Below are 12569 nucleotides of genomic sequence, written 5' to 3'. Positions count from 1 at the left end.
TGGTGGTCGTCTTTCAGCCTTTCTTACCTTGGCCATGTCTCTGAGTATTGCACACCTTGTGCTTTTGGGCACTCCAGTGATGTTGCAGCTCTGAAATATGGCCAAACTGGTGGCAAGTGGCATCTTGGCAGCTGCACGCTTGACTTTTCTCAGTTCATGGGCAGTTATTTTGCGCCTTGGTTTTTCCACACGCTTCTTGCGACCCTGTTGACTATTTTGAATGAAACGCTTGATTGTTCGATGATCACGCTTCAGAAGCTTTGCAATTTTGAGACTGCTGCATCCCTCTGCAAGATATCTCACTATTTTTGACTTTTCTGAGCCTGTCAAGTCCTTCTTTTGACCCATTTTGCCAAAGGAAAGGACGTTGCCTAATAATTATGCACACCTGATATAGGGTGTTGATGTCATTAGACCACACCCCTTCTCATTACAGAGTTGCACATCACCTAATATGCTTAATTGGTAGTAGGCTTTCGAGCCTATACAGCTTGGAGTAAGACAACATGCATGAAGAGGATGAAGTGGACAAAATACTCATTTGCCTAATAATTCTGCACTCCCTGTATTGGGACACAACCATACAAGAAACACACACCATAGATGGAAAGATAAGGAGCCAGGAGTAGGAAAAGGACTTATCACCCTAGTACCACGCTTTTTAACACACTCAGGCTGTGCGGCTACTGAACTCATCCTCCACATTTCATCAAGAAAATCAGGTTTTTATAAATAAACTATATACTCATTCTTTTATACTTTTTTTGTTACCCAGCATAAAATGTACAACATCTGTAACTTTGCTTTGCAACCTAATGATTACAATAATTTAAATAACAAGTACTTGTTATTAATCTCCTCCACAGAATGTGTTTCATCCTGCCTTCCTTCTCTCACCCAACCGGCCACGGCAGATGGCCGCCCCTCCCTGAGCCTGGTTCTGCTGGAGGTTTCTTCCTTCCCACAGTCGCCAAAGAGCTTGGGGGGGGGGGGGGATCATATAATTGTTGTGTTTGTCTCTGCATTATCTCTGTATCTATTATTGCAGGGACATTTGTCCAGTGCAAAACTCATGCCAACAACAAAAACATCAACCCTCTGTAAACTCGATTGATTGGTTGAAAGGATAATATTCAATCAACAAGAAAACTTCAGTTTTTTGTCAATGGACACACCACCTGACTTACATGAATGACCAATAAATCTAACCAGTAGGCGGTTATTTGAAGGTCTGCAAGAAGACTGATGATATTATAGTCAAGTGCTTCCACTTTAAAAGTCTAGACATCTAATGTGTTACAAATCACCAAATCTGTGCTTACTGGGAAGAAGCAAATAAAGTAATGCAGTGGGTGGTGTTTATACTTTTTGGAGGTCAGACCTGTATTTTTTTTTCTCCACATCCGAGCATTTTCGTAGAACATCGATATAAAGAAAATGTGAGCCTCGAGGTTGTTTTATGTTTCTTCCATCTGCTTTTGATACCAGACTCTGATCATTCATCACCAGAGCAGGTAATCAAATAAGCAAGCCTGACAAGAGATAATAAAAATCATTTAGTGTCAGAGTTCAGAGGGATTTTTTCTTTGTGTATTTTCGAGGCTTGTGATCTGAGAAGGATGACAAGTGTTAGCGTGGGAGGCACCAGAGCTAATACAGTGATTAATGTTTAGCTGCTTGTTGTGATTCATGGAAATATGACTAAGTAGCCGACTGAGTGTGAAAGGACACTGACGCCAGTGTGCACATGTAACACACACGTTCACACGCACAGGCAGGGCAGTGCTGAACGACTGCATGATCTAGTTAGTAATAAGTGTTTGAGCATCACAGGGTCAAAATGTAATCAAATAATTAGTAAGTGACTGAATGGACTGTTGGGTTTTTTTCTCCCTGCAGCACTGTCTGGTTGCAGGAGAGATGCCTCCATTTTGGAGCAGTAACAACAAAACACTGGAGCGTTATCACATCTTCCACTGAGGCAAAACAAAGAAAATGACAAATTGTGTGCTACGCAGTGTGTGTTGTTCAGATGTGCTTCAGAGGACAGAAAGGATGATAGTTTTACACATTTTTAATGTTTTTACACCAGCTTCAATGTGGCTGACTGTGGAACCACTTTAATACCATTATTTCTCCCTAGGGCCTTGCCTGATAACTGACAGCACAGACAAATGAGTATAATAGAAATAGGAAGATAAACTAACAAAAAAGTAATCACCAAAGACGGTTTGTGTCAAGTACATAACAGACAAGAGGGCAATGACCAAATGGGTGAGTTGGAGGATGACCTTTTAAAGAGGAGGCTGTAACTCCTTCCAAGACAGCAGAGGGCTTGTCATAATACTGTATTTTAAATTTTTCAGGTAACAAAATAAAGCAAACGTGCAGGAGTTTGACCTAAAATACTTAAATAAATCTTGTCTTGTGCAAAAATAAACCCAAAAAATACCTTTGCAACAGTAAAAGTGTGTCCATAGTCAAAAATGGTCATGGTTTAACAGCAAAACTGCAATGTAAGTATAATGCAGCATTTCTGCATCCAAAATGCTTTCAGACACTTTTTGTTGCCTGCATGTTGAACTTAATTTCCAAACAATCAGCCCTTTGGTATTTTGTGTTTCTATTTTTTGTTCTAATTAATAAAAAGATCATGTACGAAAAATCTAAAGGAAGCTGCTCCATGTGAGAAACTAAAGGAAAGGATATTCAACAGACAGCCAAACAATGTTTCCAACATTCTTTCAACCACATGGTGAGGTCTTTTAACCTAAAACGCATGAAAAAAAAAAAGAAAAAGAAAGGAAAAGAAAAGAAAAGAAAAAAAAGAAATAAAAATACTTCCTGTGATATAGAAAAACACTGGTTAAAAAATCAAATAAATAAAATAAATAAAAACAAAACATGAACCTGTGCAGCATGTCCAGTCATGAAATTTCCTCACTAATAAATATTCCACAGTTCCACACACAGTTCCACTTTCAGTGGATACTGAGGTGCATAGTGCGCAGGTGTCGCCAGCTTTCTGCAGATTCAACCACTACAGGCCTCCAAACATCATGTGCCCTTCACATTAGCTCAAGAACAGTGTGCAGAGAGCTTCATGGCTTCTCCATCTGGCAATCTGATGGATGACTCTGGGTTTAGCGGTTGGAGAACGGTACTTGTATGAATATGTAAAGTTGGATGGGGTATTATGGTGTGGGGTTGTTTTTCAGGCCCCTTAGTTCCAGTGAAAGTTACTCTTAATGCTTCGCATATCAACACATTTTGGACAATTTCATACTCTCAACTTTGCGGGAAAAATTTGGGGATGGAAACCTTCCTGTTCCAACATGACTGCCCACCAGTGTAAAAAGCAAGGTCCACAAGGAAATAGATAAGCAACTTTGGTGTGGAAGAACATTACTGGCCTGCAGAAAATCCTGACCTCAACCCGACAGAACCCTTTTGGGATGAATTAGAGTGGAGACTGAAAGTCAAGCTTTCTCGTCCAACATCAGTGTCTAACCTCACGAAACTACTCCTAGAAGAATGGCAAAAATTCCCATAAACACACCCCTAAACTCTTCCCAGAAGAGTTAAAGCTGCAAAGGGTGGGCCGGCATCATATTAAACCCTATGAATTATGAATGGGATGCTACTTCAGCTCAAATGAGTGTGAAGGCGTACGAGCGAATAGTTTTGACAAATAGTGTATAAAAGTGAAGTCAGTGGAACAAAATGTGTAAAATATATTTATGCATATTTTCTGCATTTGAAGATAGTGAGACAGTATATACAGATGATATTTCTCTCTATGGCATGTTGATAAAAGTGCTTTCGATATTTCTTCAATACATAAAAGTTTGTTTTTTAACAACTTGTCTTGCACTGAACATCACTTTTTGTTGTCTACTCACGCATTAAAACATTTTTCTTACACACTTCCTGTTGCCATATCAACCTATTGTGCATAACTGTAGGACATGTTTCCTCCCTGTACTGTATCAGCCCATTGTCTCCCTACTTGGATCTAATCCCTGCAGCGAAGCGGCTGTTGGGCTTATAGACTGTCTGCCGGAGAGCAGACAGAGGGAGGTTCCCCTGTTCACCAAGATAATAGCAGCGCACTGAAGTGGAGTGGTTTATACACACACGCACACAAGCACACACACCCCAACACATACACAGCTTCCTCAGCTCTGCATGTGGCAATTATCTCTCCTCTCAGCAGCTTGTGGCATCTCCCCCCATCTCCCCTATAGTCTCCTCCTCTACCACTTCCCCTTCTCTCCCTTCCCTAATCTCCACTTGACTTTTCTTCCTCCTCTTTCTCTTATCACCTTCTCTCTTCTATCTTCCTATCTTTGCTTAAGCTGTTTGTAGCTCTCTTCTCATTTCTTTCCTCTTGCATACACTCCACTGTTCCACCGTCAAACACAAGATAGAGACAGAAGCACTCCCCCCATACGCAGTAACAACCTGGACATCCTGCCTTCCCTTCAAAAATACAAATAAATAAATATACAAAACACTGCTTCAAAAGAAATTGTTTTCCACACCTCTCTGGACCCCCTACCAACCTGAACACCACTGTTCTTAATGCAGTGACTCTGCAACGCACAGACACAAACAACAAACAGCTTGAGGATCAATGTGAGATTCATACAGCTGCAAAATTAATGTATAAAATATACTAACCACACTGTAGCCCAGAGTTACCTTCAGTAGAGCTGGCTGTTTAATCAGATTTTAATTTCAATTATAATTTTGGCTTTTAGTGATTATGAAAATAAGATAACAGGAATGAAACAATTACCCTTTTGCAACTGTTTTGTGACCTCTTTCTTTTTTGTTTTTGCTAAAAACCTTATAAATAAAGAACACAGCTTCCCTTTTTAAACCTCGAGGATGAAAAGCTCGTGGTTGCAATGGTGTCAACTTGGGCTAAGTCAGCTGCTTCCTTGGCCTCTTGTTGCCCCTGTCTACATCTGCAGACATCCTGCTGAAGAGATCAGCAGGTATAGGTGGCTCTACCAAGGCAGACTTTGGTCAAAGATTGAACTGAATCAGCCACCACATTTTTCATTTATTACGTTTTTAATAAATTCAGTGAGTTCATAATTAATGATGTTAAATACTCAAGATCATGAAATAATTGTCACTGTGCTTTTTGCCTTCCGGTTAATTGAAGATTAGGGCTAATTGAGTAGCCTTAGTTTTCAGTGCTAGGCTTTGGCATTGTTGGTGAAAGCAGCCCAACCTCAAAAATACTTTTCAGTTCAATGTTATTTATATATGCCAAATTACACCAACTGTTGCCTCAAGGCACGTTATCCTGTGCGGTAAAGACCTTACAATAATAGAGATAAAACCCTAACAATCACACGACCGCATCTGAGCAAGCACTTGGTGACACCAGGAAGGAAAAACATCCTTTTACCATTAAGAAAACTCCACCAGAATCAGGCTCAGGGAGGAGCAACCATTTGCTGCAACCAGCTGGGACCGGGGTAAGAGGTGGGGTACTTACAAGCACCCAGATTTTAACCCAGGACCTTTTCACTGTGAGGCAATAGTGCTAACCACTCCATCACCTTGCAATCATATATTAAGTAATCATCTATTATAGTTTACCAACTGCATCTCTCTTGCCGACACATTTACCCCCTGTATACACAAACTCGGAAATCGTACAATTTCCACCTGCACTGCATTCATCTCTGTGGTCGCAGCCACAGTCTTACCATCAGGGGTTACGGATCTTATAGATTCCTGATCTCTCCAAGCCTGCAGGCAATATGGAACCTAGCATCTTCAGGTCAAAAGCTTGCTTCTCTAATCTTTAGCTTATCCTTGCCCCACTGGGAAAATAACAGACCTGAAGCAGCTTCACTAAACCTGCTGTGTTTTCGCTTCTGGTGCTTTCCTTTAGAGTGGTAATCTAAAATTCTTCTTGGTTTTGTGTCTTTCTATTTAGCTTTCAAGGTTCATTGCTGAGTTGCTTCTTTAGAGAGATGGCCTGTCAGTCAATTTCCTTGGACTTGGTTTCTTTAGATGGGGCCACTGATTTTCAGCATAAGCAGAAATATTTCTGAACATATAAATATGTTCACTAGACAAAATGGAAATGCTTTTCTTGTCTGTTTTGGATTTTTTTTTTTTTTTACATTTCTGCACATAGAAGTAATGGGAACAAGCATACATCACCATGGTATCAAAACCTCCAAGTTGTTAAACCTGTGCTTATTTTTGTGAAAGGTGAGAACAGAAAATATTTGGCATTGAATCAAACACCTAAGATAAGGTTAACATTCAAACACGGCACGCAGTTCCCAGCTGCATCATTCCCATATCCGTTTGTCTTGTCTTATCCAATTTCCTTCCCACCAGCCCTCACACCACCTTTAATTTAAGCCAAATAGTTCCTCTTGGGAACCCTGCCAAGGTGTAGGAAGTACCTCCATGACTCTGCAGTAGAAAAGAAGGTGTTTCTAAGAATACCTCAGTAGCTACAGTCAAAGATTTTACTGCAGTTTTTCTTCTTTTTTCCAATCCTAAAAGAGGATGAGGCGCCTTCATTTTCCCCTGCCAAGTGCTCCTGTGATCTACAGCTACAAGGTAACTGAGTTAACAGATAATCACATAACAGCAACCCCCCTCCCCATCCACACACATGCGTGCAGACAGACACGCACACTTCGCTGTCCTATATGAGATAAATGAGCACCATCAGCCCCCTACCTCCCTGCTAACAGATTAATGTGTAAGCGTATCCCTGGTCCCCCCTTCCTACACATCCTTCTCACTTTTCTAACACACACACACAATGAGACACACAACTCACACATTTCTCAGTCGCCTTATGTCAGCTCGACAGTGAATTTCCCTCCTCCGGTAGCACAGCAGATGATGCAAACGATCGGCACAATGTGCACTTACGCACATTAGCGTGCACATATGGATAAACACTCAGAAATACTCACACTTGTGCACAGACACACACGCGCACACAGTCAGTGTTGGAAGCAGCAGACAAGCTATGACTGAGTCAGACATCAATCTCCTCATCACACGTCAAAACACATCCGCACACAGTGATGTACATGCCGGCTACGCTAACAGATTATAGCCTGTGAAGTTGTAACCTGCTGCGCTCATCACCATCAGCCACAGCAGCAGCAACCAATCAGGACATGACCATGTTCAGCACGACTGCCAAAACCAACAGTCACCCAACAAACACCCACATGCAACTTCCTCTTAGGGAGCTGGGTCACCATGAGCTGCCTTGTAACCTTTAACCTCCTAGGACCTGGGGTCCACATATGTGGACATCACATTTTGGGTAATTTAGACCAAACTACTTAATTTTGCTCTACAAGGGCCTGATATCCACTTACAAGGACATTATACTGCTACTGTTCTATCAAAATTTTAAACGAATATCCTCATATGTGGCTCTCATTTTTCTTAAAAACAAAAATAAGGTAAAAAATTCTTTGTTTTTACATTCATCCCGCCCCAATATGCCCAAATATCAAAGAGAAATTAAAAATGCATGCTGTGGAAGAGTTCGGGTCTTAGGAGGTTAATCACACAGCAAACACTGGCTCACATACACATGTGCAAAACAGGACAACGGATGTTCAAGCTGGACATGTACTTCATATACTATGAAGTAATATACTATACATATACTAGTAAAAAAAATCATGAAAAAAATGAAAAGGATTGCGATCTGTAATCATGTTTTGTGGTATGGGACATCAACGCCCCTCCATGAGCAGCACCAAAACCCTCAAAGAGAACAGAACTGGGATGAAGATGGGTTGCAAAGCAGCTTGTAGACACACTTTAAGCAAGCTGAAGGAGCTTAAACAGCATAACGAATGTCTGAAGAAAGTAGCATGTTGAACATTTGTCAACTGGATGCATAGAAGGGCATGACCTAAAGCTACACTCAAATCCATTATCCATTATCAAGTAAGTTTTCCCCGATGTTTGAAGGAATAAAATTTAGTTATATAGCGCTTTTCACAGATAAAAATCACAAAGTGCTTTACAACACAGGAAATGGGAATATAAAAACAATATAACAGTAAATAAAACAATGTAAAACAATAAAACTATAAAACAGCATAAGAAGAAATTAATCAAATGCTTTTCTAAATACAAATGTCTTCAGCTGTTTCTTAAAAGAATCAATGGAGTCCGTGCAGCGAAGAGACAGTGGGAGAGAATTCCACAACCATGGTGCCACAGTCTGAAAGGCCCGATCCCCACGAGTTTTAAAACGAGTGCGCGGTACCACCAGCAGTCTCTGATCTAATGACCTTAAAGCCCGAGAAGATGTATGTGGTTTCAGCAGGTCAGATAAATATTGAGGAGCCTGACCATGTAGGGCCCTAAAGGTTAGAACTAAAATTTTAAAATGAAACCTAAAATTTACAGGCAACCAGTGAAGGGAGGCCAAGACTGGAGTGATATGCGATCTTCTCTTGGTGCCTGTTAAGAGACGTGCTGCAGCATTCTGCACAGTCTGAAGACGATTTAAGGCTGATTTGTTAAAACAAGTAAAAAGGCCATTACAGTAGTCTAAACGAGAAGAAATAAAAGCATGAATAATCATCTCAAGTTCAAGCTTTGATACCATTAGTCTGGGTTTAGAAATATTCCGTAAATGATAAAAACAGTTTCGGACCAGCTGCTTAGAATGCTGCTCGAGCGACATCGAGCTGTCAAATACGACACCGAGATTTCTAAGGCTTGATTTTACATAAGGACCTAAGAAGCTGATATGCTGTCTAATTTATGGGACCATGTGGTCTGGAGCAATAATTAGAGTTCCATGTCACTGAGGTCAATTAGGAAAAAGAGGGGGGGGGGGGGGGGCATAGCAAAAACCTATAAATCTATATATAAACTGTTAAAAAAAATCCTTTTCACTCCATTTTTCATTTTATGTTCCCACAGCTTCTGTTATTCCCTGATTTAATTAAAGATCTAAGATATATTGCACAACTCAGGTGGATCCAGTGCATCTCACTGCCGCTTAGAGACTCCTGAAAAACTTTTGGTACTGCAGTTTGGTACTTACTGTTTTGATCTAAAATGAAGACAGATTCAACATTGGCATGGCTTTTTTTTCTTCGCTTAATGTTATTTCCGTCAGTCAGAAAGAGATTTTGCACTATTTTTTTAGCACGAGAGAAAGTTTGCAAACTAGATGCAATGCTGGTTCTGCTTTGAAATCAAGGAGCAAACAGACCACCCAGTGGTCTGTTTGCTCCTTGACCTGGGCAAACAGACCACTGGGTGGTCTGTTTGCCCAGGTTAATCATTAGAAACTACGTCGGGTGGATAAACTTTGCTCCCAGACTTTCTAGGCACATCAATTATGGCCGGGTGAGAAAAACCCAGGAAACAAAACTCAAAAAAAAATTGTAAAAAGAAAAAAATTATATATCAATGCAAAGACGTGGCTTTGTTGTTGAAAGCCTAATAGAAACAGAATCTCAGCAAAAAAGCCGTGTTTGTGTATCCCACACAATCTCAACCAACAACACTGGACCTCTGAACGCCTTCTACAAGTGCCTGGAAGTTTTTATCTCCTGAAATATACAAGTAGGGAGCTGCTGTCAATGCGGCAAGCTCCTTATCTTCCTGCTGAGCGTCTTTCCAACAGAGGAAGACGGCGCTCTGCTAAGAGGATTTCTATTTTGGTTTAATTTAATTTCTTAGCGGACAGGCGGATTGTAATTTGGTGGTTTCTCTATGAAAACGTGTTGGTTCCATAATCTAAATTTGTTTTAGTACAGATAGGGGATTCATTACGAACTCCAGGAGTTGCTGCTTTAATTCGGTGCGTGCGCGCTTATGTGCGCACACATACCTGTAATACTAAAAGCTGATCTGTGGTGTTGTTGTGTGTTTGTTGATGTGTTTGTTTATGCCTGCAGGCAACATGAGTTTGTTTTGTGTGATAAGCTCTCCTTTTATGCAGGGATGCAAACTTGTGATAGATTTATACATAACTCTGTAGAGTCTGCCTGTAATAAATAGATTCCTCCAGAGGTTTGTCTTTCAGGTGCTGCAGAAACATTTTGCTACAAAGAATCTGCACTTTCTCAAGCTCGTCTGTCGTCTTTAACACAACACACGTTGTATTGTGTCAGACTTCTCTGTGTGTTGTCATTTATACTTGTGCATGTTCGTTTTATATACTGCACTCTGTGGTTTTGTACCTGTAGTGTCGAGTGTCTCTCAGGGCTCGATCACTGGGGATGCGTTCACTCTCTCTCTGGTTGAAAGCGTACAGAGTGTACGGGTCGTCTCCGGGCTTCCAGCGCCGAGCGCTCAGGTAACTCCGCTCATCAAAGCCCTCCAACATGTCCTCCCACTCTGCATCTGAAATCTGGAAATCAGTCAAAGCTGTTAAAAAGAGAACTAATGATCACATGTAAAAGAGAAATGCACTCTCATCAAATTTGATGCGGTATAACAGATAACAGAAGATGCAGTTTCTGTTTGTTAAATAAAAATATTAAATAAATCAGTTTGCTCTGTTTTATTTCAGTTATATCAGCCTAGGTGCTGAAAATGAAGCCAACAAGAAGTGCCAAACGGTCACTTGAGACAGGCTGCAAAAGGGAGTCATTCCCCTGAGGTGCCCGTGCTAAAACATCCAACTTAGACCATGAAAAAAATGTGTTTTAATGTGGCATAAAAATGTGTCTTGTCTTTAGAGCCCATCACTCCTTTTTTAATAACTGCATTAGGACTAAACTTTGTTTTTTAACTCACTCATGTTGGATTTTCCTCAGGCTTAATAGTGAGTGTTTCGACTGACACGCGTAGCTGCTAGCTGTGTGCTAGTGATAAATATGGTTGCCGTGTGGTACAGCCCTTCCAACAAGTCTGTGCTTCAGTTTTGGTGAATGAGAGTCCAGCATTGTATTAGTCTGACATGTTAATTAGCGGACACATGTGATTAAAATGGCAATTTCTGGTTCCTGAACAATGGTGCAGTAGAAACGAGTTAGCTTGCAGTGGGCAAATGCATGAGGCAGTCAACACAATGAAAAGATCTACCATGTGTTCAAAATCATCTTTGACATATAAGAAAAGAAACAACGTGATGTAATCTTAAAAAAAAAAAAGCATCAGGTTCACAGTTATCTTTTTCTATTTTATCAGTCATCAGAACATTTGAACTAGTGAACGTTGGATTTATTCACACATGTTCTTTGCTGCTCACAGCAGAGGGCTTTTTAAAAGCATCTGAAGAGCTTTTAGGGGTCATTTTATTTAAGGGAGATTCAGAGAGCTTTTCAGTTCCTGCTTTTTGGTATTTAACAAGATGAAGGCCGTGCTTCAGTTTTTCATCCTCTTTGCTGCCTGCTTATTTTGTGACTAAACGCTGCATTTTTGTCTCTCGGCAGCTTGTTTGGTTTGTACTTTGAAGTTGTAATTCTTCATTATGTGATGCTCTAAATCTGAACTATCCAAACAAACAAACATGGAAAAGGGGCGCACCACTTTTCCTCTTCTTGTTACAGACATTTAAGGGCACAAATCAGCCAAATACACCTCTAAATAACAGCTTTTCACACATGCATGTTATTGCATTGTTGCACTGCTGCCAGCATTGTGAAAAGCCCAGTTTGGATGTAGCTTGTTAGCCAGTCAACAGATCAATGAGGCAATTAGTCATCAAGTCAGTCATCCAGCATGATGATCAATTAAATGTGTCAATGCAGTATTGCATGAAAAAGAGAGGCCCCAGTCACACAGGCCAAGACACCTGTCAGCAACCGTGAGGCAACCACCAGCCACGAGGGAAAAATTTACATTCCCCGACCAGTTGGCAAGTGGTTACTGGAAGGTCACAGGTATGCAGTGCAGAGGTGTGCAGAGCGGCAAACACTGCAAACTGTGACAAACTAGAAACAAACTGTTTGCATTCAATAAGCAATAGGGCATTTCGTTGCCTTGTACTTGTGACATGTGCAATGACAATAAAGTTGAATTCTATTCCATCCATCCGCTTATCCTTTTCAGGGTCGCGGGGGGCGCTGGAGCCTATCCCAGCTGTCATAGGGCGAAAGGCGGGGTACACCCTGGACAGGTTGCCAGTCTGTCGCAGGGCTAACACATGGGACAGACAACCATTCGCACTCACTTTCATTCACACCTAGTGGCAATTTGGATTATCCAATTAACCTATCCCCACAAGCTGCATGTCTTTGGACGGTGGGAGGAAGCCGGAGTACCCGGAGAGAACCCACGCAAACACGGGGAGAACATGCAAACTCCACACAGAAAGACCCCGGCCTGATGGTGGAATTGAACTCAGGACCTTCTTGCTGTGCGGCAACAGTGCTAACCACCGTGCCACCGTGCTGCCTTTCTATTCTATTTTATTCTATTCTATTCTAAGGCACAACTTACTTTGAAGGGGAGCGTTCCTAGTTTCTGGTTTGCCTCACAAATTGGTAATTAGTAGTGAAAGTATCACTAACGCTCAGAGAGTACATTATGAGTTTGGTGCAGTACACTCTTTCCAGCAACCACTTGCCAGCTAG

At 41.1% G+C, this 12569-nt stretch overlaps 1 protein-coding gene across 1 annotated transcript in view; it reads right to left on the bottom strand.

Annotated features, from left to right (window-relative positions):
* Positions 1–12569, bottom strand: part of galnt14 (UDP-N-acetyl-alpha-D-galactosamine:polypeptide N-acetylgalactosaminyltransferase 14 (GalNAc-T14)) — a 255088-nt gene that overhangs the window by 199361 nt on the left and 43158 nt on the right. Inside the window, exon 2 of the mRNA XM_086265026.1 lies at positions 10230–10399. Coding sequence (XP_086121152.1) covers positions 10230–10399 — 170 coding nt within the window. The remainder of the gene's footprint in view (positions 1–10229; positions 10400–12569) is intronic.

This window comes from Aulonocara sp. 'chitande type north' Nkhata Bay, linkage group LG15 (genome assembly GCF_057382095.1).
Source record: "Aulonocara sp. 'chitande type north' Nkhata Bay isolate Kocher_YH1m ecotype deep benthic linkage group LG15, A_spYH_male_GT1.1, whole genome shotgun sequence".
Taxonomy (NCBI): Eukaryota; Metazoa; Chordata; class Actinopteri; order Cichliformes; family Cichlidae; genus Aulonocara; species Aulonocara sp. 'chitande type north' Nkhata Bay.
This window is presented reverse-complemented; position numbering and strand designations above follow the sequence as displayed.